Below are 23596 nucleotides of genomic sequence, written 5' to 3'. Positions count from 1 at the left end.
TCAGGTTCCTTTGCAAGGAGCTGGATCAGAGTCGGAGTGGCCAGGGCTTGAACTCTAGTTTTTGAATGAGGGATATTGGCCACATAAGTGGGCACTTAACCTGCTGTCCCACAATGCTAGCCACCTTACTTTTGTTTCTGAGACATGTTTGTTAGCTCAAATAACACTGACAGTCATTAAGCAACTTTATAATGTCTATGTACTGCAAAACTGTATATGAAATCAATTCTATTCAAACTTGGAGCCTTAAATCCTAACTTCTGTCATTCATACTGTGTATAGGAGTGATTCTCACTTTTTGTTTTATGACACAATTTAATCGGCACAGGGGTCCAACCTCCCCAGTTCTTTCTCCTCCCCAGTGTTCTCCCATCTAGTCTCACAATGGGTGTCTTTGTGAATTTTCACAAGTCTGTAATACTGCCACTGAGGTGACTCCTAACAATGTAGGAGATTATCCGCCATTTTGCCGTGAGGTCATTCTTGTAGATTCTTACTTTTTAATTGTGTTTTTGGTATGTACTTAGAAGAATTCCTGGTGCACTTTAGTTATGTCCTGGCTTGAAAGAAAACGAAATTCTTCCTCTTTCCCTCTGCTGGTCATTCATATTTTTTGCTTTAAGATTTTTTCTCTTTTTCTTTCCTTTTCAGGCTGGTTATTTACGGGCAGTACTGCAGTGGAGTGGAGTCGGCCATCTCTAGTCTAGACTACATTTCTAAAACGAAAGAAGATGTCAAACTGAAGTTAGAGGTGCCTGTTTACTTTTTGTCTATGAGAAATGCGAAATAAACTTGAAAGTCCCACATCCCTCTTCTTCATCAGTGTGACAGTACATTTGCCCATATGAGAATATTCTTCGCAAATTTAGAAAATGCTTTGGTCTGTAACATAATAGCATAGCAATAACAGCATTAAACATAACATTGGTGGCCCTGTGTTTTCTGTACATTAACTCATTAGTACCTGCTGACTGAAATATATATCATCAAATTTCTCATTGTTGAGGATGATGAGGTTTCAGAGATTGTAAGGAAAAGCACAGGTTCAGCCAGGTAATCAGAGGTTGAGGGTGAGTAAGAATAGTGTTTGTAAGTTAGTGTTGTTAGTAAGAATGATGTATACTTAGAACTAAAATGTTTATGAATAATAGTACATTTGCACAGGATATATAGCAAGAACTTGGATATTGCCCATAAGAAAGAGGGAAGACGAGCACAGCCAGGTTACATGGTGTACATGGTGTATAAACATACGTGACATACCTGGCTTTGTAAGATTGAGGGATGACCTCAGTGTGGGTGGACGGTGAAGGGTTTATCTGTTAGATCACTGAAGAATGCGGAGAGCTTTGACAGGGCGACCCTGTGCAGGGCCATGCAGAACTGGGAAGAAGACCCGCACTGTGAGAGGCAGGAGCAGTGGAGAAGCAGCATAAACAACACCAAGCCATGGTGGAATAAGGCCGGAAACCTGGGCAAGACAGTTTTGTTACAAATATGTATTTCCACAAAAAATTTCACACTTTGAAGGAGCTTTTGATAGCCAACAAACTGTGCCAAAACTCTATCATTGAATCTTTTTTCTTTCCATTCTAGTATTCCCTGCTGGTGTTGACACTTCAAGTTAGAATCAAGTTTTAGGCTAAATGTTTCAGAAGAATCGGCTCTCCCCTTTATTTGGATATTTTGGATACAAGTTCTTTCCATGAATTGGAGAAGTCCTTGGTTAATATGTGTAATGGTGTGAAGATGTTTTTAATCTAGGAACTCACTCACTGATGCTTTTTTTTTTTTTTGGAGGATTTTCTTCAGTAAATATTTCTTTTAAAAAATTTACTCATGTATTTTGAAGGCAGAACAGAGAAGGGCAAAGAGAAAGGAGGGGAGAGTGGGAAGAAGAGAGTTGGGTGGGGAGGGTGAGAGGAATCAAAATCTTGCACCCATGAGTATACTTCTTAAAGGCTGGAAGAGTTAGGACTGCAAGGCTGAAAACTGGGTCCAAGAACTCCATCCTGGCCACCCATATTGTGGCAATGGTCCAAGCACTGAAGCCATCTTATGCTGTCTTCTCAGGTGCATTGGGAGGAAACTGGATCCAAAGTGGAGTGTCCAGGACTCAAATTGGCACTCCAGTGTTGGATACTGGTGTCACAGGTGGCACCTTAATCTATTGAGCCACAGTACTGGCTCCTCAAGACAGTATCTTTAATGGTACATTTATTATCCTAAATGGCACATTAACATTACTAGAAATAGTAAAATCATAAATATTATTTCTGTGAAGTCATATATTGAATAGTTGCTAAGCATTGTTCTTGCTTTGATATTCCAAGTACAGTGTATTCCTCAAAATCATAGTTACTGTCAAGAGTGAGCAAATCAATATTTGTAAGTTAAATGTAGAATAAGTATGAGTTTGTACTCTGGCAGATTTTTCAAACTGACTCCCCTTCATTGAATTCAAGAAATATTAAGTGAATGCTAAATTCTTAGAGACTTAAAGGGCATGTTAAAGGCTTAAAAGATTTGTTAGGGAAGATATTTTGTACAACAATTAAAAGACTCATAAGGCACAGATGCATGTAGAAATGTACACACACAGAGCCCAGTTTTAGGATTTACTGAAGAGGATTATGAATTTTAATTGAGGCTGGACAAAGCACATGGCAGTTGCAGAGAACTGAATCAACCAAGACTCAAAATAGGTTTGATGAGTAGACCGTCTTTATTGTTCTTATTTTCCCAATTTTTAAGATTTTTTTAAAAGGCAGAGTGCCCCAGACAGAGGGATAGATGGAGTGAGAGATATCCCTTCTGCAAGTTCACTGCCCAAACTGGGCTAGGCCAGGCCAAAGCCAGAAGCCTGGAACTGCATTTGGATCTCCCATGTGTGTGGCAGTGGTCCAAGTTCTTCCTGGGTTATCTTCCACTGAACTCCCCAGATGCATTAGCAGGGATCTGAATCAGCTGTTGACAAGCTGGGACTCAAACCAGTGCTTTGATATGGTATGCCAATGTTGCAGGCTGTGGCTTAACATACTGCACCATAGTGCTGTGCTTTGGCCATTTTTTCTTGAGACTGGCTCACATGCCCACTGGGGAAGCTTTGTGGCATCTGTCACTGTAAAGTTAAGTTCAGAAAGACAAAAGGACCACCACGTTACACTAGAGAACATAGTTTTCAAATGTAACAGTTCATTTTGCTTTGTATTTAGAGTTGAAGCACTCAGATCGTCCCTGAATTGAAGACATCTTGTTATGTAGAGAGGATGATTGTTAAGGAAAGCAATGTTCATTGCATACTAACATTTTTGCATTATGGCCTTTGGATCTTGTATTATGTATGACTCCCTTGATAATATTAACCATTTAAAAATATTTTACTAGGAATGTTCAAAGAGAGCAAACAATGGGAAATTTACCCTTCGAGATTTGCTTGTGGTTCCAATGCAACGCGTTTTGAAGTATCACCTGCTCCTCCAGGTATGTGGCCTGTAGAACTGCTTGCTTATCACTCACTAATGTGTTCAATGACATATTAGCACAACATCAACTTTGTTGCAGATACCCCATGTTTTGGGCCCTATTTCTGTAAAATTTTTTCTTTTTACAGATTTCATTTTTATTGGAAAGTCAGATATACAGAGAGGAGGAGAGACAGAGGAAAATATTTGTCCTATGATTCACTCCCCAAGTGGCAGCAATGGCCGGAGCTGAGCCAATCCAAAGCCAGGAGCCTCTTCTGGGTCTCCCACATGGGCACAGGATCCCACTACTTTGGACCGTACTCAGCTGCTTTCCCAGACCACAAGCATGGAGCTGCATGGGAAGCAGGGCCGCCAGGATTAGAACCAGTACCAATATGGGATCCTGGCGCATGCAAGGCAAGGACTTTAGCTGCTAGGCTACTGTGCCAGGCCCTCATATAAAATTTTGAAATGTTATACCTAAATTGGAAACAGAACAACCAGACATTTTCTTTTACCAAAGATGGTGCTATGGCTGCCACAAACACATTTTGTGTCCTTCAAGTAGCACTAGCTATAAAAAATAGTCAATTTACAAAAGAAGGCAAAACAAATAAAAATACTCTTTCAACCGAGTCTTCTGTAGTTAGCAGTGACCCAGTAATTGCTTATTAGTATCTCAATGCATCTGAATTTGGCAGATTAATCATGTTAGACCTTTTGCCTTACAACAATGAAGAGAATTGTGCCACATTCTGTATTGCGTTCTACCCTAATAAATCGTAATAAGACTCCATTTATTTTGAAGTGATTCTTGTTATAACCCACAAAGCTTGTGGTTTCCATGGTTAGTCCTTTAATGAGGGTGGAGAGTGTTATAAATTTAATTTGATAGCTACACCAGGAGACTCATTAGTTCTGCCTCAAAGAAATGTCGTACTGTATTAGTCTGTCAACTTGCTGATGCTTGTGAAATGTCATTTTAAGAAGATCTACTACCTATATGTGAAATAAAATTTTGAGTCTGCTGTGCTTTGTGCTTTGTAAATATTAAATTTCTTGAACTGTAGCTGCACAATTATTAGTCATCTCTGTTTTTGTTCTGAGAAATCAGAAAAATTCAAACACTGATTATTTCTTAAAAATACATTAAAACATTTATGAGACCTAAACTCAAAGCAATTTAAGTTGAATTTTATGAGAAACTAATAAGGAGGACTCATGCAATCATGAGATTGCTTGTGGTTCAGTTTATGAGGCTTGCGGAGCTGAAAATATGTCCAAAATAGATGATTTATCTGTAACCTTTGTGTACTTAGATATTGGTTAAAAATTTTAGAAGGTGTGATTTTCTTTAAAAGTGTCTGATAATTAGAAGACTTTTGGAGACATGTGAAAGTATAAAATGACTTTTCAGTTAGTAAACCTTTTTTTCTGTAATTTTTCTTGAATTCTTTTATATTCCACATCTTAAGAGTATGTGTAATTCCCTGATAACTTTCTGAAATAGGAGGTCTTAGTTTTAGTAACACACATAGCCAGAACTTCTAGAAATGTTTTTCACTTTCTAAATAATAAAGAATAAGCTGTTTGGGTATCTAGAACTTTGTTGAACAAATGTCATTATGAATATGTACACTTCCTACTTCTCACTATACTTTAGTTGGGGAATAATTTTGGAAATGCATGATGAGTAGAATTTACTTATTTATAAATAGGATATTTTATAGTGCTGGACTGAAAACTTAAGAGTAATTTACAGTTTTATTTAAAAAGAGGCAAAAATAGAACAAAATGTTGACAGATTTGTTACACCATGTAGAAGAATCTCTGTATGTCTTCCTTGTAGAAATACTGCTTTTATTGAATTAAAGATTTTTGATGGTTTGCATATGCCAAAAATAGTATTGTTCACTCAGAATGTAAAACTGGACGTATGCTGGTAAAGCTCAGAATTTAGAATGGAAAAAAATGAAGTGTATACTGCCTGGCTTACTGTCAGTGTTTGCCACATAAAAGCTAAAGAGGCTGTAGAAATAGTCATAAGTGACTGTGCCCAAGCAGGTTTGGAGGCCTATACAAAGGCTTCCCAGAGCAGTAATTTTTTTTCAGCTGGGCTTTGAGGAATGAGTAAGAGTTTGGCAGGTGGATCAGACAGGAAGAACTGTGTCAGGAGAGGGAACGTTTCTGATATGATGAAATGCCAATTACTGGGTAGAATATAGGTTGTTAGAGTGGAAGAGGAAAGAAAAAAATGACAGATTTGCAGCATTAAGATCATGAAGAGTGAATAGAATATTGTGTGGAAACACAGGCAGCCAGAAACAGAGCCCAACAGGATCCCTGGTTGAGAAGGAAAAGGACTTGAACCAGGTAGGACCAATCAGATGGTTTCAATCGAAAGGATCAAAGGTAGCAACATCAGGGCCTTGTGAGGGGGAAGGAGGAATTTGGGATAACTTTCAGACTTTGGCTTAAGTAGTTAGCACAGGGGAAATACATTCAACAAAACAATCACAAGAACGATGAGTGATAGGTGGTTATGGATTAACTTCTGAGCATGCTGGATCCGAGGGGCCTCTGAGAGAACAGGTAGAGCTAGTCAGCTGTATGTATGAGTTTGGGACTCAAGCCTGAGGTAGCTGCTGGACAGAGTAGGTGCCCAGTTAATAGTTGATGCTCAAACAGTGGTTGAGGTAGAATTTGTAGAGATTTAAAATGAACAAACTAATAATACCAGCAGTATCAGCAGAGAACATAAAATTCTGATGGCTAGGAGGGATTAAAAAACATACTGAGAAACCAGATGTGATTATTGAGAAACCCTACCAGTTCAGTTAGCCATTAGATCTTTTTCACCACTTGGATGATGGTATCCATGCAATGAGGATGGATAAACTTTAGACTCATCTTTTAAAGAAGCATATTTCTGAGTGTGTCTCCTATTAGTTTGGTATCTGCTCAGTCTCCTTACAGTTTGAAATTTTGGATGAAAATGAAGCCTCTATGGCAGGTTGATCACATTATGGATAGCATTAATGACAGTAATGGCATTTATAAAAAAGATTTCTTATGTCCTCATTTTAATCTGATGGAAGTAGCACTAACCCATTTATCTTCCAATTAGGAACTGGTTAAACACACCCCTGATCCTGTGGAGAAGGCAAATTTGAAGCTGGCTCTTGATGCGATGAAGGTGAGGCTGTAAATCAGTCACTTGCTCATGGTGTTTTGTTTTTTTTTTTCTTGCCTGAAAAATAAAACTTTTTAAGCTGCTACTATAGATCCATGATGCAATTATATGAAACACATTTGATTTTCATGGAGGCAGCTGGATATACTTTACTAATGGAGATATCCTTGCATAGATTTGATTGTTAGAAACATATACAACAGAGACATTAATTAAAGTAACTTTTGTGTAACATAAGTTGATAGCCACCAGCAATGATTTAATGTAACAGTTTTATTTCACATTTTTTTCTGGATCACTAAAAGAAAACTGTTGCCCTGTGTAAGCAGTAGGTCCACAGGTGACCTCAGAACATTAGTAGGACTCGCCTTCCTCCTGTGAGGCTGGCTGTCAGGCATACCCTGGTGGATGCTTGTGTCAGTACAATGGGATTTCGGTATGGAACTATAAGTAAGGGTTGACATTGTGGTAGCCAGTTAAGCCGCTGCCTACCATGCCAGCAGGGCAGTCTGGGCTTATCCACTATTAATCTAGCTCTCTGCTGATATACCTGGGAAAGCTATAGAAGATGGCCAGGTACTTGGGGTAGACCTTGAAGATGCTCCTGGCTTTGACCTGGTCTGTTCCTGCCATCACTGCCATTGAGAGAGTGAACCAGCAATGGGAAATCTGTCTCTCCTTGCTCTGTGGCTCTGCCTTTCAAATAAATCTTAAACAACTACAGGTAGATAAAGGCAATTATGTTTTTACTCCAGTTTCTGTGTTATAATGAAGAAAAATGACTTTGAGCATAAATAATTGCCCAAAACTTAAAACTTATAATGTTTTCATTTTGAGGGAAATTGGCAGTATGATCCAATATGGAGCAAAGCACAACCAGCTTCCTTAGCCTATTCCAGTTCTGGTATATATTGATGTCTTTGGCAGCCCTAGCAAAATGTATCACACAATTATCTGATATTAAAAACAAAGTCATCCTAAGTTTCTGGTTGAACAAAGTTATCCCAATGTTCAGGATTTAAAAAAAATCATTTTCAAGTTCCATTTGCAGACAATAAGGCTTTCATTTAGAGCAAAGTTAGGAACTGTTGTTTCAGAGCCCTGCTCCTACTGGTGCCCATGAATATAAGAGGGCAGAAAAGAAAGAAAAAGAACTCAGAAAACAGGGAAATCTGGAGCACATGTAATAAAAATAGCCAGCCACAGTTTGGGAGGATTAGCTAATGTTTCCTCAAATATGAGGAGAGACATTTTGAAATAGGTAAAAAGCACATGGAAAAACACAGCTGCTATTTTTTTCTCTCTCAATTTAATTCTTTTTTGGGGGGAGGGTGGCTAACTCCTCACCTCTCCTTTCTTTTTCCTTGATTGACTGAAATTGAACAGGTGGTCTGGGTGGAGCACTCTTAGGAGCCAAGAAGTCAGGAGCAGCTGGTGGAAAACAGTCTTACTGTAGGCATTGCTTTACCTTGGATGTCTTTGTCCTCTCTGTTAATCCTTCAGTAGTGCCCTTATTCTCACCTGTGTAAGAATGTACTTTTCTCAAGATCAGTTCCTAATGGGCTTGACATTCTCAAGCTTCTGACCTAGTTTCTTTTTTGTCACTGTGCACAGCAGCATATTTTGTTGTTTCTTAAGCCCCCCAACATGACGACTCTTCTCAGGGGTGTGGAAAATGACAATTCTTGCATCCTGCCAGCTGCACTCCAGACATTTAAAAATTGCCTTTGAGATGCAGCTTTGATTGATGGAATGTTCATTTTATTGTCACAAAAAAGTTGTGGTGGTTACTTTTACCACTAATGGAATTAATGATGTGTTTTCTTTCAGAACCGTTTGTATCTCTTCTCTCATCTGCCTTCTTTTTGTATCTTTCTCTTTATTCTTTAGGACTTGGCACAGTATGTGAATGAAGTGAAAAGAGATAATGAGACCCTTCGTGAAATTAAACAGTTTCAGCTATCTATAGAAAATTTGGTATGTAATTATTGTTCCTTCCAACTTGTCCTCATCTCCAGATTGGGGGCATTGTAGGAGTCAGTGAAGACAGTGTACCTTCAAGTGTCTGCTGTTGGTGGGTCTTTTCATGATTGTTCTGTCTGGCCTTATTGATGTAGATGTCTTGCGGCACCTGTGTCTTGTCAATATCCAGGCATTTTTGCTGTCGCTTGTCCCTCACTTTATAGTTGCGCTGTCTCTTAAAGAACTGAATTCTAAGCATTGGATTCCATTTTTTGTTTCCCTCACTTATCCACATAATATTGGCAGTTTCCTATTCCTCTTACATATACATTTAATGGATGATCACTGTGTGCCAAGATGCTGTACATGGGACTAGGAATGTATTGGTGAATAAGATGGCTGTCTAAAGGAGAAAAGAAGAGCATTTTAAAAATGGCACATTGGGTCCAAGGTAGTGTGTAGGTGGGTAAAGTTTCTGCCCGTGATGCAGGCATCTCATATAGGCACAAATTCTTGTCTCAGCTGCTCCACTTCTTGCCTATCTCCCTGTAATGACTAGGGGAAAGGCTGCAAAAGATGGCCAAGTGTTTGAGCTCCTTAATCCACAAGGGCGACTTGATGAAGCTCTTGGCTTTGTTCTGGCCTTCGCTTTTCTTGTTGTGGCCCTCTAGGGAGAGAACCAGCAGATGAAAGACCTTTCTCTCTGTCTCCCTCTCAGTATCTCTGAATTGAAATAAATAAATCTTTACAAAAAAAATGGTATATTGAAATTAATGCTCTGAACTGGGTTCTGGACAGAGCATAAGGGAAGTCCTTGGAGTCATTTGTCATTTGAACTAAGACCTACACGGTAAGAAGCCTGTCAGACAAAGATCAGGATGAGATGGGGAAGCAATGCTTGGCAAGTGGAAAGTTCAGAGATGGGCAAGGGCCATGTATTCCCCCAAAGCTGAAAGTTCAAGGTGCTTGAGAAGAATGCTGGGCTCTGAGGGCTGCCTGATATGGTCTGGAGCACTGTCTTGGGATTTTGTTGCAACAGCAGTGTGAAGCAGGTAAAAGTCAAGTCAAGGACTCTAGCAGTCTGAGTTGTGTCTCAAGATGGCCTTACAGGCAGGCTAATTTGCAATCTGCCTAGGGGTTTCAAGGGAAGATGGAAGTCTGATTTACCTGTGGACAGTGCCTAATAGAGATAGATAGGTTAGGATTGTTTTTTGGTAGAGTGTCTTGACCCTGTGTCCTATTCCTCAAACATAGACATAGGCACATCCCTAGTTCAGGACCCATTGCCTGCCACCTCTGCACCCACAGTAGCTTGGAATCACCTCTGTATATACTCACAGTTCCAAACTGATTCTTCCGTTCATCTTTTCCAAGACTTGTTGAGGTGTTTCGTTGCTTTCAGGATTCAGTCTGCGTTCCTTGTCATGGTATTGAAGGCTGTCAGTGTTCCAAACTCAAATGGTTTTTCTGAGATAATTCAATTTCATACTTTTCTTTCTTTTTTTTCTTTAAAGATTTATTTTTATTGCAAAGTCAGTTATACAGAGAGGAGGAGAGACAGAGAGGAAGATCTTCCTTCCAATGATTTACTCCCCAAGGGACCACAACAGCCGGTGCTGCACCATATCTGAAGCTGGGAACCAGGAATCTCTTCCAGGTCTCCCACACGGGGGCAGGGTCCCAAAGCATTGGACCATCCTGAACTGCTCTCCCAGGACACAAGCAAGGAGCTGGATGGGAAGTGGAGCTGCCGGGATTAGAACCGGCACCCATATGGGATCCTGGGGCGTTCAAGGCAAGGACTTTAGCAACTAGGCCACACCGCCGGGCCCCAATTTCATACTTTTCATTGTGGATATTTTATTCTACTAGTTAAAATTTGCCATATATTTTTATTCTGCCTGTGGCCGGAATCCTGAGTCTGGAATGTCTACTTTTTACTGCTTATGAGTCTTTTAAGATTAAACTACATCCCTATTCCTAATCTCCCATCATCATCTGCTCTTCAGAAGTCTTTATTGCCTGGACAGCCATGTAGCATTTCTAAATTTGTAAAATCTGCAAATGTTTATAGACATTTTAAAATGAATGCCTTTGTGTCATTAAGTATGCTTACAATGTTATGTAACCATCAGGCATTTCTGGAACTCTTTTCATCTTTAGAAACTTCCAATTGGTTATTCACAAGCTTCAATAGGAACCATTATTCAACACTCTCACTTTGGATTTCGCTTTTATGGTCACTTCATACAACTGGAATCACATATTTGTGTGACTTGCTTGTTCCATTCAGCATACTGTTTTTGGTGACTATCCACATTGTAACATGTGTCAAACTTTGCATTAAATTTTTTGTGCATTATCCATTCATGTATGCTTGAACAATTGGGTTACTTCTCCTGTTAACTCTACTGGATAATTCTGCTATCAAAACAAGGGGAGTCAATATATGTTTGGGAAACTTTTCATTTGTTTTTGATTATATTCCCAGACTTGAGATTTCTGGGTTGTTTGGCGATTCTGTTAAACTTTTGAGGAATTGACATATTATTTTCTGTAACAGCTGTACCATTTTATGTTCTTTCTGGCAGTGCACTATGGTTCTAATTTTTACTCCACTCTTGCTAACACTTGCTGTTTTCTGATTTTGTCTGTCTGTTTTGATTATAGCCATTCTAATATATATAAAGTGGTAGCTCATTGTAGCTTTGAATTGCATTTCCTTAATGGTTAATGATGTTGAAAATCTTATTCCTATGTTAATTGGCCATTTGTATATCTCCTTGTGATATTTGTTCAAATGATTTGCCTGTTTTGGAATCAATGTGTTTAATTGATATTAATTTGTTCAGTTGAGTGGTAGGAATTCCGTAGTTAAATCTTGGATATCAGTGCCCCTTCAGACTCATTTTCTGTACAAACTTAATGTGCATTGTCCTTTGGTACTGTTGATAGTGTCCTTCACATACAACGGCTTTTGATTCTCATCAAATCTAATTTGTTGATTTAAGAAATGATTGCTAAATCCAGAATCTCAAGACTTCCCCCTCACTTCAGTGTTTGAGCCATTTGATGTTAATTTTGTGTATTTATAAATATTTATATTGGGCATAAAGGAAAGGGCTGTGTTCTTTTATATATGCACACCCAGTTTTCTGCACCCTCCTTTCCCCCTTGAATATTCTTGGCACCCGTGTTAAATTGTTGAATCATACTTGTGAAGACTTCTGTCTGGATTCTTTTACTATTCTGCTGGTCCTTATGTCTGCCTGTGTGCTAGTGCCATACTGCTTTGATTATTATAGATTTGTAATCAGTTTTGTATTCAGGAAGTGTGAGATGTCTAACATTGCTTCTGTTCAAGGTTATTTTGGCTTTTAGGATCCGTTAAGAGTCCATATGAATTTTATAATGGTAACTTATATTTCCTTAGTTTGTGTGATTTTGATAGGAATTGTTTTTATATCTTGATAAGTTTATTGCACTGACCTTTATTACAGTGGAAATATTTGTGAGAGGTATTGGCAATAATTTTTGATCCAGTCTCTTTCCTCAGCAATTATACTATAGGTGGCCATAGTATTTACACACACATCATTTGATTGTAGTTGGGGAAATGTTTCATTTTTAATGTTAAGTCTTAGTTTTTAATTTTGGGGATCTTGGTACACAGAATCCATCCCTGATTTTCCAGACTGTATTAGGTTCCCAACCTACCTCCTTCCTCATGGCCACTGTGTATGGCTGTTACTGTGTGTGTTTCTCCCTGAGCAGTCGGCTCTATGAGGAAAGCATCTATATAATTTTACACTTGTTACGGCACTTAGCTAGCAGTAGATCCTAAAAAAATATTAGTTGCTTGTTCCTTTAGATTTCAGGTTCTTCCAGTTGTTTGGGTAGCTAACAACTTGCGTAGAATTATAAGTAAAATTAATAAAATTGTTCTGGATATTATAAATACACTTTCTCAAATTGTGAAGGTTATTTGATTCAACTTTTCTAATTCCACGGAAAAGGCAGTACAAAGACTTGAAGATTGTTGGCATTGTTTTCTTTTCCTGCGTGGCTTTTGAGGTACCTTCATATATTACACAGACCTAAGCTTTGTAGAGTGTCAAAGTTAAAATTGTAAAATTTGAAATAGAGTGGCCTTAGTTGTCCCACGTAGATATGTTTATTTTTGTTTTTGCTAAATGATATGCAGAACTGAGACATGTGTTTTATATTTTAGAACCAGCCAGTTCTGCTCTTTGGACGACCTCAGGGAGATGGTGAAATTCGGATAACCACTCTGGACAAGCATACAAAGCAAGAAAGGTAAGAAGAGTAGTGTTAATTTTTAGATGAAGTAATTAGTATCAGCAAATGGAAAAAAAAAATTCCTAAGTGAACATTTAAAAACTCATAGAAATATCTTAAAAGTGAAGGAATGTAGTGTTATTTTACTGAAGAAAAATTTGTGGGTAGACGGAGTTAGCAAGGGTAGCTTGAAGTCTTTTACTTATATTTGATTGTCTGACTGATAATTTTGTGGCCTAAATAGCCATTTCTAGAATCTTTGGAAAGAAGAAGGTCAGCCAGCAGGGGGCACCATCAGCTCTTGCTTCTATCTCAGCTTGTCTTTGCAGGAGCTCCCAGGAGCCACATACCCGTATACTTCAAATTTTAGAAGTGATCCAAGTATTAGAGTTCTGTGAATGAATCATTATCATTGTGTTAAGACAAGTTTTTATATTAATCACTGAGAGTTATGAAAATACACAAGTTTGGATGTTGAATGATAGCAATATAAAGCTTGTTTCTTTGCCCAACTTAGATTGTTTTAATTGAAAAGAGAGGGATGGTAACCTGCAGATTTCACTGTAACTTGGGTGGTGCTGTGTGCCCATTCACCGCTCAGTTCATATTTTAGATGGTCCATGAAACCATGGGGAGCAGCATAGAGGGTAGAGGCACAGGGTTGAAGGTTGGATCTGAGAGGGAGTCCTGCTCCGCTCCTGTCAGCAGTCTAACTTTGACCAGATGATCTCTAAACCTCAGTTTCCCCCTCAGGAAGAGGAAGATAAAAATACCTGCCCAGCAAGTGGCCCTGGGGGTTTTAAATTCAGGAGACGTTAGTTGCTTTAGCATTAATTCTGTAAGTTTTATCATTTTAAATAATAAGTACTCTTGAATAAGCATTATGGCTTATCACAGTTTTTTTTTTTTTAACTCTGCAGGGTTCATTTTGCATTTATTATGGTCCTGTCCATGTTTCACATCGGACCAAAGGAACAGTGAGGTCCCCATGGAAAAGTGTAGTGCTAGGACACAACTCCTAACAATGTCAGTGTTGTTGTTCCTTTCCATATGCAGCAGTGCCTCTTGCCTTTAATGAAAAGAAAGTAATTTGGGTGGTGTACTTAAATCACTTTTTCTTGATCTCATTCCCCCAACTTTTCTCCCTTTCCTTCTTTGTCCTCTCTTTGCTCTCATCTCTTCTCTTTTCACAGGCATATCTTCTTATTTGACCTGGCAGTGATTGTATGTAAGAGGAAAGGTGATAACTATGAAATGAAGGAGATCATAGATCTGCAGCAGTACAAGATAGCCAACAATCCTACAACTGATAAAGAAAATAAAAAGGTGACTTTGGGGAAATGAATAACTTGTTTATGCATAACTTTGAATATTTGGGAAAACAGGCTAGTTTGTTAGTATGAGATGACTCATCTAATTAGATATTGATCATTTGCACACCTGAGAAATATCATCTGTAGTGCTCTAAGGATCAAGGCAATAAAATATATTTGGTACAGAAAATAGACATTAAATTGGTTATATTAAAAACTGGATTGTTCCCAGTTTTTGTATTGGTAATGTGATGAGGAATTTGGGTTGTTCATAGTGGTACTATTAAGATTCATATTAACTCAAAGAATATTAATTTTAACAGTGGTCCTATGGCTTCTACCTCATCCATACCCAAGGACAAAATGGGTTGGAATTTTACTGCAAAACAAAAGATTTAAAGAAAAAATGGCTGGAGCAATTCGAAATGGCTTTGTGAGTATTTCTACTTTTAAAAGCCTCTTTTCCTGTTAAAATCAGCTATGAAGAATAAGGAACCAGTATTGTCTGATGCCTGCAGCATATATTGTGTGGGAGTCTTTTTCCTGCCCAAGGGTTCGTTGGCTCTTTATAACATCATTTATAGGTCATTCAAAATTTTCAACCTAAAAACTGCTACTTATAGATTTACTGAATTTCCATTACTGTGATTGTCTTGGCTGGTCCAGACAAAAGGATTTTTGTGTACCTTATCCAGTTTATGGGCCAGGTGTTCCCCACCCCTGATGCATACCTGTGAAAGGCAAGAGGGCCAAGCCTCTGAGTGCTGCCAGGCTGTCTGCTTGTTAACTTTGCTCTTAGAAGGGTTTGGTGAATTTCTCAGAAAAGAAGAAAGAGGGAGCTCTAACCTTCTGTTTGACTTTATTGTCATAGGAGTATTTTGGTTCTCCAGCTTTTACCAGTCGAAGAAAGTATTGTAATGTTAAAGTTTCAATGAAATTATTATGCTTTAAAATATGAATCTTTAAATTAGACATATTCCCACACAATAAATATACATATGAATACATTTCTTATCTTCCCTTTGCTTTAATGCATTTGTTCTTTGAATCTGGCTGAATTGCTTGATGCATTTAATGAATGGTTTAAGGACTTGTTTTCTTTCGGCGTTCTTTTCTTGAAAGGAGGAGGAAGTTCAACAAAGAGGTAGAAAATAAATGAGGCTTGTTTCAAAAGGGTGGCATACAGAGATGTAATTACCAAAGAACACATTGTTCTAGGTGTTTCTTTTCAGTGTTGGTGTGTATGGATTAAAAGGTGTGTAATGATCCTTGTTGTGACAACGTACAGGTCACTATGAAGTGAAGCTTAACAAAAAGCAAGATTAAAAAGGAAAACGATTCTGTGATTTCTTTTGCCTTCCAGCGTTGTTTAACGTTAGCTGAAAAATTCTGTAATTTTTGTTTGTTTTTAGGCAGTGCTTATGTAATAAAATAAAGGTAAGATTGTAATATTTTACTGTATCTCTGAAGAGAAAAATGAATATTCCTGTATGATTATTTTATTCAATATTTTGAGAAGTATGATTTATAGCCAAAATATTTTTAGGTTCATAGACAGTTGTAGGCTGAGCAATAATTGCTACCATGACCTGTCTGTGTGGCCATAGATGCTCTTCACGTGCTATGTGTTGAAGAACGTCTCTTTTGTCAAGGCCCATTTGGCTACCTAGAACACCATTCAGGCGCCGTATGAAAGTTTCATCTTATAGTATTATAGAATTTTGAGTCCTGCTTAAGTTGCCTTGGAAGGGCCAGTTCAGATGATGTGTGGGCCTTATGCAGCCTACAGGGCATACCTTCCACATCTCTGGTAGAGCTTCAGTTACCTCATCTGCACATTACCTCATTGCAGAGGCAATACTGATTCCAAATTCCAGAGGGTATCAGCACCGTACTCTTCTATTCTCTATTTACAGCCAAATGATAAAATAGTAATCACATGGCATTTAACTGCAAGGTGATATCTGTTGCTATTATTAGTACTGCTTTGTATTCAGCATTCTACGCTTATGGATACTAATAAAACTATAGAGCATCATACTCTGTGATATTCTTTATGATTTATTGATATTGAGGACAAGAATTAAGTAGATGAGGTTAGCGGTTTTGTGTAGTTAACCTTAATGCAGGGATCTGTTTGTTTTGGGACACAAGTGATGAAGTTGCTGACCTCCATCCACCTTTTCAATGACTGTAGGCAACATGATAAACATAGTACGTTCTCTTAGAGAGGCACCTGGAGTTGGGCAGCTGCAGTTGGATGATAGCATGCTGAGATTAGTAATGATGTGCAAAGGCACAGCTGATCACAAGCCTTGGCTCCAGTGGGGGAATGATTGGAAGTCTAATGGCTGCAGAAGTTTCTTCAGAGAAGAAAGCAAGATTTTTATTTTTTAATCCCCGAGCAGTTATCCTCCTTCACTCTGATAGACATGTCAGTTACTGTTTTCTTCAGTTTCCATAAATCAAATGGCTCATCCCTAGATACAAGAGAGTTAATGAGCCAGATGCTTACATGTTGGTCTTTCACGTGAAACGATCTGGGTTTGTTTGACAAGATGTGGTAGAGTGGCTCTTGAAGGTCTCATGAGCAAGTCAGGCTTCTGGCCTCTTCCTGGCTATTAGTCTGTTACCCTGTACCCTGTAATAGTTACTGGAACTCCAGATACATCTCCATCCCAGGTAGCAGAAGGTGATCCCCTGTTTTTAAGGATCCTTTGCAGAAATAGCTCAGACTTATGCTATGTAATACTTTCTATAACTGATTCATGCACTCACACCTGACAGAGGAGGCTGGGAAATACGTTCTTTGTTTCAGGTCAACACCTGGTTGAGAGTTGAAATTCTCTAACCGGAGGAAGGGAGGAATGCATGATTGTAGGCAACTACCTTCCTCTTGGTGCGTTCAGCAATAAAGATGGATTGGAATAGTTTCATCCCAGGATGATTACAGCACAGTAGCAACCTGAGATTCTTAATCTGTGACTATTATCTAAGCATCAGAACAGTATAATAAAAGTTCACTAGAAATGGGTTTTGTATTTTAAAATTCCATTGACTGTATGGATCATGAGAGGTAAAACCTTTTTTGAGACTTGCTGAAAGTCGAACTTGAACTCTTCTGTAAGTGGAGATTATGCCATAAACAATAAAGTAAAAATCAGAATTTTAATCAGGCACAGCAGAATATTCCACTATTTCATTTTCCTCTCCTCTGTTTTGAAGCTCATTATGTAGAAAAGCCCTTCTATCCCTTCTCAGCTCTGTAAGACAACTCTTGCCTGTCTTGTGCTCAGGAAAATAGGAAAACCTACCTAAGTCCTGAAGCCTAAGGTTTTGCTTATGATTCATTTTTTTTCTTCTATTTAATCTGTTATCTAAAGTCCCACTACTTACTTTAAGTCATGGAGAATAAAAGAAAGCTTAGAAAACTGCAGCATTCATGAAAATACCTGAGAAAGGGTCCACCTTGAGTAGCTCCATAGGACAGCTCTTTTCCTGTGCCTTGAGCATTTACACTGTCTCCTAGTACTCCTGGAATCTTCCAGGGAGGCACTGGTGGAGAGGGTGGTGGGAAATCAGGAGTTAATGTTTTTGAAAGGGATGAAACATTTGCCATTGCTATTTACAGAAGATGAAGATTCTTTATGGGAGGCTCATTGTTATTTAAATAATTGTGAATCACCTCCAAGGCACTTAAAATGTTGCTTTTTCATTTAGGACTTTAAAACAAAGTCCAGGAACACCAGTAAACCATAAGTATGTGGTGAACACAAATCATCTCCCCAGAGGTGGCCTACATCTAAGTCTGTCCTTTCCCCATCTCCTCTCATCTTGGCTCAGCAATCCTGTTCTCTGACCTTCTTGGGGCATTATTTAAAATATGCAGTGAACCACATCTGAACTTTTCAAATCTCTGCAAGGAAGGACTGAACAAAGCAAAGCAGCTGTGATCTGCTTGTGTAGGGTTGGGAGAATCGATCTCCCTCCTTCCTCTCCCTCCCTCCCTCCCCTCCCTCTTCTCCCCACTCTCCCCTCCCCTCCCCTCCTCTCCTCTCCCCTCCCTCCCCTCCCTTCCCTCAGTCACCTCTCCTCTTTCTCTCTCCCTCTCCTCTCCCCTCTCCTGTCCTCCTCTCCCCTGGCCTCCCCCCTCTTCCTCTCTCTCCTCTGCATGCTTGTGCCCTCTCTTTCTCACTCTCTCTTATTCATGCATAACAGTGAGTAGAGTTGAGGTTCTTGCTGGGATTGTTGAGTCAAGAATGTTCCAGAGCTGTCTTTTTGGGGATCCTACTCTGAGGAATATATTTATAACTTTAAGAGGCTGACTGATAGGTGCTGCTGAGTTTTATTTATTCCCAAAGGGCTTTTTGTCTCTAGCTTCTCACAATTGCATTTACTCATCTGTGAAATAGGATGGCAAATATTTTATTGGGTTAAACTGGTGTGCATAATATTGTAAAATGTGGTTGTAGGTCCTGTAGCAGTGTTAAGAAATCGTCTTTTTTTTTTTTTTTTTTGCATAACCCCTCTATTCTGTGTTTTCTCATGAATTCTGTTAGATTTAACTTGACAAATCTTGTCAGGCCCATTTTATAGCTCAAGACACTAGTAATCACAGGAGCATTTAATCTCATTTGTACAAAGTTGTTGTGATATCATTTGCAATAGCATTAAGGATCTCAGTTCATGGATTTTCTTTGTTCATGATGTTGCTATACTGAGCATGTTGTAGGGTTTTTGTTTCTGTTTTCCTACTGTGGAGACCATCCCCCAAATAAGTCAATAGTAGGTAAAATGTAAAATAAAGAAATGAAATAATAGATTAAGGAATCTTCTTTAAATGATAAAGAATGGTAACCTTGAGAGGCAAGATAAAATTTTATTTGTGGTGGGAGAGTGTTAGATTTAGAAGAGCTCATTGAAGAGAAATGAAAAGTCCTCTTGCTGCTGAATGACCTGACTCACTCTTGAAATTTCTAATGATTCACATTCACTCCTTGAGCAGAAAAGGCCCTTTTTTTTTATCAGTGCATGTGCCTTTGTTACTGCTGCAATCTAACATTTCTTGACTATATACTGTATGCCAAGCATGTGCTGTATGGATCAAGGGATATGTAGTGCATTAACCTGAGAGAATCATGCAGAGATTGCTATGTTTGCTGAAATATCAGGGGGGAAAGCAGTTAAACACTAAGAAGAGATGAGGATATGGGGTTAGAAATCCAGGCAAGAGCTGAGGAAGGTGTCTGGAGCTAGGCTGTACTGTCATGTTAGTTGTGAGGTACGAGGGCCAGCCTCGAGGTCTGTTTCCCTGTGAGCATGCCAGACAGGATGTGGTGGATGATGGCAATATTAAGCCATTAAGGCCACACATGGCACTTCATCTGAAGGACAGTGACACTTTCCAAAGTATTGTCCATTTACCTTCACGAGGAATGCGAAGTCCCTCACAATTAAGGTTACAGTTGCCATAGAATTCAAGAGAAAACTTGAGTCTGAGGTAAAATAAACAGTGCTTCCAAGCACTGTCTTCAAACTGAGGCTCCAGTAGGCAAGAACTTTGTCTTGAAGTTTACTTGCTATAGTTTGTGTTACAAAAACAGTAAGCATGTTTTGCACGTTTTGAAAATAAAATTAGGCTTCATCAAACATAATTTCTTTTAATCCAAAGATATTGCTCAGATATTTTGAAGACCAGAGAGGAAATTACAGGAGGAAATTTTGTTCATTCTGCAAATATTTATTGAGCCCTTGCATTGTTGCCAGACACCAGTGGAAGGCCCTGGGCATTTAACAATGAAGGAACTTTTGCAATTGAATTTAAATATTATTTTGAAATTTAATAATATCTACTTATTGTATAATGGATTAAATTTTAAGACTGAGCTCTTCATATTTTCATCCAAATCATTTCTTCTGCCATTCCTGTTTACTTAAGTATGAGGAAGTGGAGGCCCAGGGGTTGCCCTTGACACAGAACCCTTCTGCCACAGGTATTCTGTCTCCATGGTCTCTGACTCCTTGCCTGTTGTCTCTCTTGGCCCTTCCGCTATTTAAACTTAGATTCCTAATCTACATACCTTGTCATTGCCTAGTCAGTCTGTTTTTCACAAAGCATCCATGATGATCTGTTCAATCCTGGTATTCTGTTTTACCTGTATCCTCCTAATGACTGAAGATTACCTTTTGCTTATTAGGGAGATATTATAAAGAGCTAGGCATCAGGTAAGAGAAAATCTTATGGGTCTGGGGGAAAAAAGTTGTGGGTTTCAGTGTGCTTGGGGCCCTGGAAGCTTTGGGGGTGTGAGAACTTTTGGAAGGGTGAAAGGCTCTTTTGAGATAATGTGCCTGTGGACTCTGAGATACATGCCCTTTTGCATGCTTTGGAATGCTTAGTGAAAGGGAATTATTTTTAACATCTGTGAATTTGAAAGGCAGAGTATCTGGGAGGAGACAGAGATGAGGCTTCAAACGGCTGCAGTTAGTAGAGCTGGACCAGGCTGAATCCAGAAACCTGGACCTCCATTTGATTCTGCCGTGTAGGTGACAGGGTCCCAGGTGCTTGAGTTGTCTTCCATTGCTTTCCTAGGCACATTATTAGAAAGTTGAATAAAAGTTTTGGGGATGGAACCAGCACTCTGAGTTAGGATGTCTTATAGAAAGTAGTAGTTTAACTCATTGTGCTGCAACCCTGGGCCCCTGAAGTCACTATTATTAAAATACAATATATACATCAATAAATGCACTTAGCTGATCAATGATTTTCTTTGAGCTGATTGGAATTAGTTTTCAGTTTATTTGTGTGTACGTTTAATGTTGGGCTGGATGGCGACCTGAGGGGTCTGCCATGAGGTGCATCCATCTGTTTATTTAATGTGTGTTTCCTCACTAGACATTAAATGCTGGGAAGCTGAGAAAGCAGGGTTTGTGGTGATATTCTTGTGCATTATCTGTCCTAGCATAATACCTGGTACATAATTCAAATCATTTAATTGTAAATCTAGAATTTTTACATATTTGAAAGACATGGAGAGAGACGGGAATTTTCATTCATACTTTCCAGTTGTCTGCAGTAGTTGTGGCTGATATAAACAAAGCCCAGAACAGGGTATCCAAGGTGGGTTGCCCACAGAAATGTCAGACATGCTCGAGCTGCCAGTGTCACGTCCAAGGGTGTGCATTATCTGGAAGCTGGAATTAGAACATGAGCTGCAATGTAAACCCAAACAGTTCTGCTAGTGGGATGTGTGTGTCCCAACCAGTTACTTCACCTTTAAATCAAACACCTACTATGTACATTTGAAATGTTTTACATGTCTGACAAGACAAGAAGCAATGTTCTGTTCTGTAGAATTTTCATTCCATTGTCTGACAAAATATTAACAACATTCCTTCATGGAAAGAGGTATCATACAAAGATGCTGTGCAGTGTGGAGTCATTGATAGGAGACATTGAAAGACTCATTTCCTTCACTGGCAGCATTAGATGTGTTGAAAATCTTCAGATTGGTGTCCTTGTTTCCTAGCTTCAGCCTTCACATATGAATGTATGCTTCTCTAAGGTGTTTGGAGAACACTCAGTGTCTGGGCCTCCCGTTAGTGTTTCTTCTTGGAAGGCTGGTTTGATCCTTGGGGTCAAACATAAGCTGAGAAGGGTTTTCACATTTCCCAGGCTCCTGTGGCCAGCATTGATTTCAACCAGCTGTATGAAAAACTGCAGAAAATATATGCTTTTGGGGGCCTCTTTGGTCTCAAGAGGTGTAGGGAAAACTTGGCCCAGATTCTACTGAGACTGAAAGGCTCAAAGTCTACCTGCTTCCTTGTTTCTCTGTCTGCATTTCTGATTCTCTGTGACTTCTGGTCTCTGGTTTCATTAAGTTTTATTACATGGTTTATTGGAAAGGACAGTGAATCCAGGCCAGTGGCTGCGACAAGGTAAGCTTTTCTCTACCCAGTAGGCAACCACATCAACAAGGAACAGCTTTAATCAGTGATGCCTTTTGTGCTCTTGAAGCATTTTCTTTCCAGCCGTAATGCCATTTGTGCCTGATATTTATTCTGAAATTTCCTCCCTGGAGTTCACTATAAAGAAAACTACAAGGCGCCCAGGAAGTCTGGCAGAGTCAGGAGTTGGCCAGAGGATGAGCCTTTTTGGATGGCCTTGTGGGCGTGTGACATTTTGACTGGTGGCACCTGCTTTGGCATCTTTCGGTGTCCGGAGTCTGCTTGGAAACTGGAAGCTTGAATAGATCATCTCCATGTTTGCACCCTGTGCCTTATTTGTTTCTTTTTTTGGAAATCATTTTCTGTGGAAACAAGCTTTTATTCTTTGTCCTGAAAAGGCTTCCATGTTTTTAACATGAAGAATTTGGTTTTTTTTGGGTATATGATCCATGCTGATGCAATGCTTTGCTCCTGGGCTCAGCTGAGTCCTGTGGTGCTGACCTATTCGCATTAATCTCCCAAGTTGAAGCCAGCTCAACTCTGCCTGAATCTAATGTATTGTGTATAACCTTTCAAAATTGGCAGTTAAGTCAGTATGGGAAGCTGTACTGGCAGCAATAAAAGGAAGTAGGACACGGGACAGTGCTCAGAAAAATCACAGCTGTCATGGAGTGGAGTCTGTTAGTAGCCTGCTTGATCCGGAAACATGGGAAAACATTTCATGCATGACAAAGCATTAGTAAATATTAAATAGTATTCTTGTTACTGCCTAGTGGGGATCAACATCTTTCATTTTTCTGTTATTTAATACTTATTTGACATTTTTTTTTCTGACATTGTTGAACATGCTTACAAGGAAGGAAAAAATCACGGAACTGGAGGAGAAATGAAAGATATCCAATTTCCACTTAACATAAAAGTGTTACTTTTAAACTAAATGCAAAAAGAATTGTTCAGCTGAAATTAGTGTTTGTTTCCCTGGCCCTTCATAATAGAGCTTTGAGCTGTGATTTTTCTTTTTGTAATGAATATGATAATACAGCTAGGAGCGTGTAACCTGGCAGCGATGACCCCTGTACTATATTCAGCTTGTATGGGTAGTGTAGAGTTTAATACAAAGAGTGTGTTTGCTTTAGGATTGTTCATTGTATTAAGCCAATTTAGGACATGGCTTCTTCAAAAAAATAAAAAAAGAAAATAAATTTATACCAGTGAATTCAACGATAGGAAGATTGTAGATGTAAGACCAGTGGTTAATATCATGTATACCACTTTGAGGATATTTATTGATGAGAAATTACTCAGTTGAAGAAATTACCACGTTATGTTGTGCATCACAAAATAAGCTGGGAATGGAATTGACAGCTTTTTTGATGGAAACAATGGGACAAGCTTCCTTTTTCTCCTCCTGGGCCAGC

At 39.0% G+C, this 23596-nt stretch overlaps 1 protein-coding gene across 4 annotated transcripts in view; it reads left to right on the top strand.

The window, feature by feature from the left end:
* Window positions 1–23596, top strand: part of VAV3 (vav guanine nucleotide exchange factor 3) — a 349285-nt gene that overhangs the window by 176054 nt on the left and 149635 nt on the right. For all 4 annotated transcript variants that reach the window (XM_040998716.1, XM_040998713.1, XM_040998714.1 and 1 more), the window contains exons 9-15: window positions 652–751; window positions 3388–3483; window positions 6595–6663; window positions 8551–8637; window positions 12854–12939; window positions 14115–14247; window positions 14558–14667. In XM_040998716.1, coding sequence (XP_040854650.1) covers window positions 652–751; window positions 3388–3483; window positions 6595–6663; window positions 8551–8637; window positions 12854–12939; window positions 14115–14247; window positions 14558–14667 — 681 coding nt within the window. The remainder of the gene's footprint in view (window positions 1–651; window positions 752–3387; window positions 3484–6594; window positions 6664–8550; window positions 8638–12853; window positions 12940–14114; window positions 14248–14557; window positions 14668–23596) is intronic.

The sequence above is a fragment of the Ochotona curzoniae genome, unplaced genomic scaffold, assembly GCF_017591425.1.
Source record: "Ochotona curzoniae isolate NIBS_2020 unplaced genomic scaffold, NIBS_Ocur_1.0 scaffold_1037, whole genome shotgun sequence".
In the NCBI taxonomy this organism is placed as follows: Eukaryota; Metazoa; Chordata; class Mammalia; order Lagomorpha; family Ochotonidae; genus Ochotona; species Ochotona curzoniae.
This window is presented reverse-complemented; position numbering and strand designations above follow the sequence as displayed.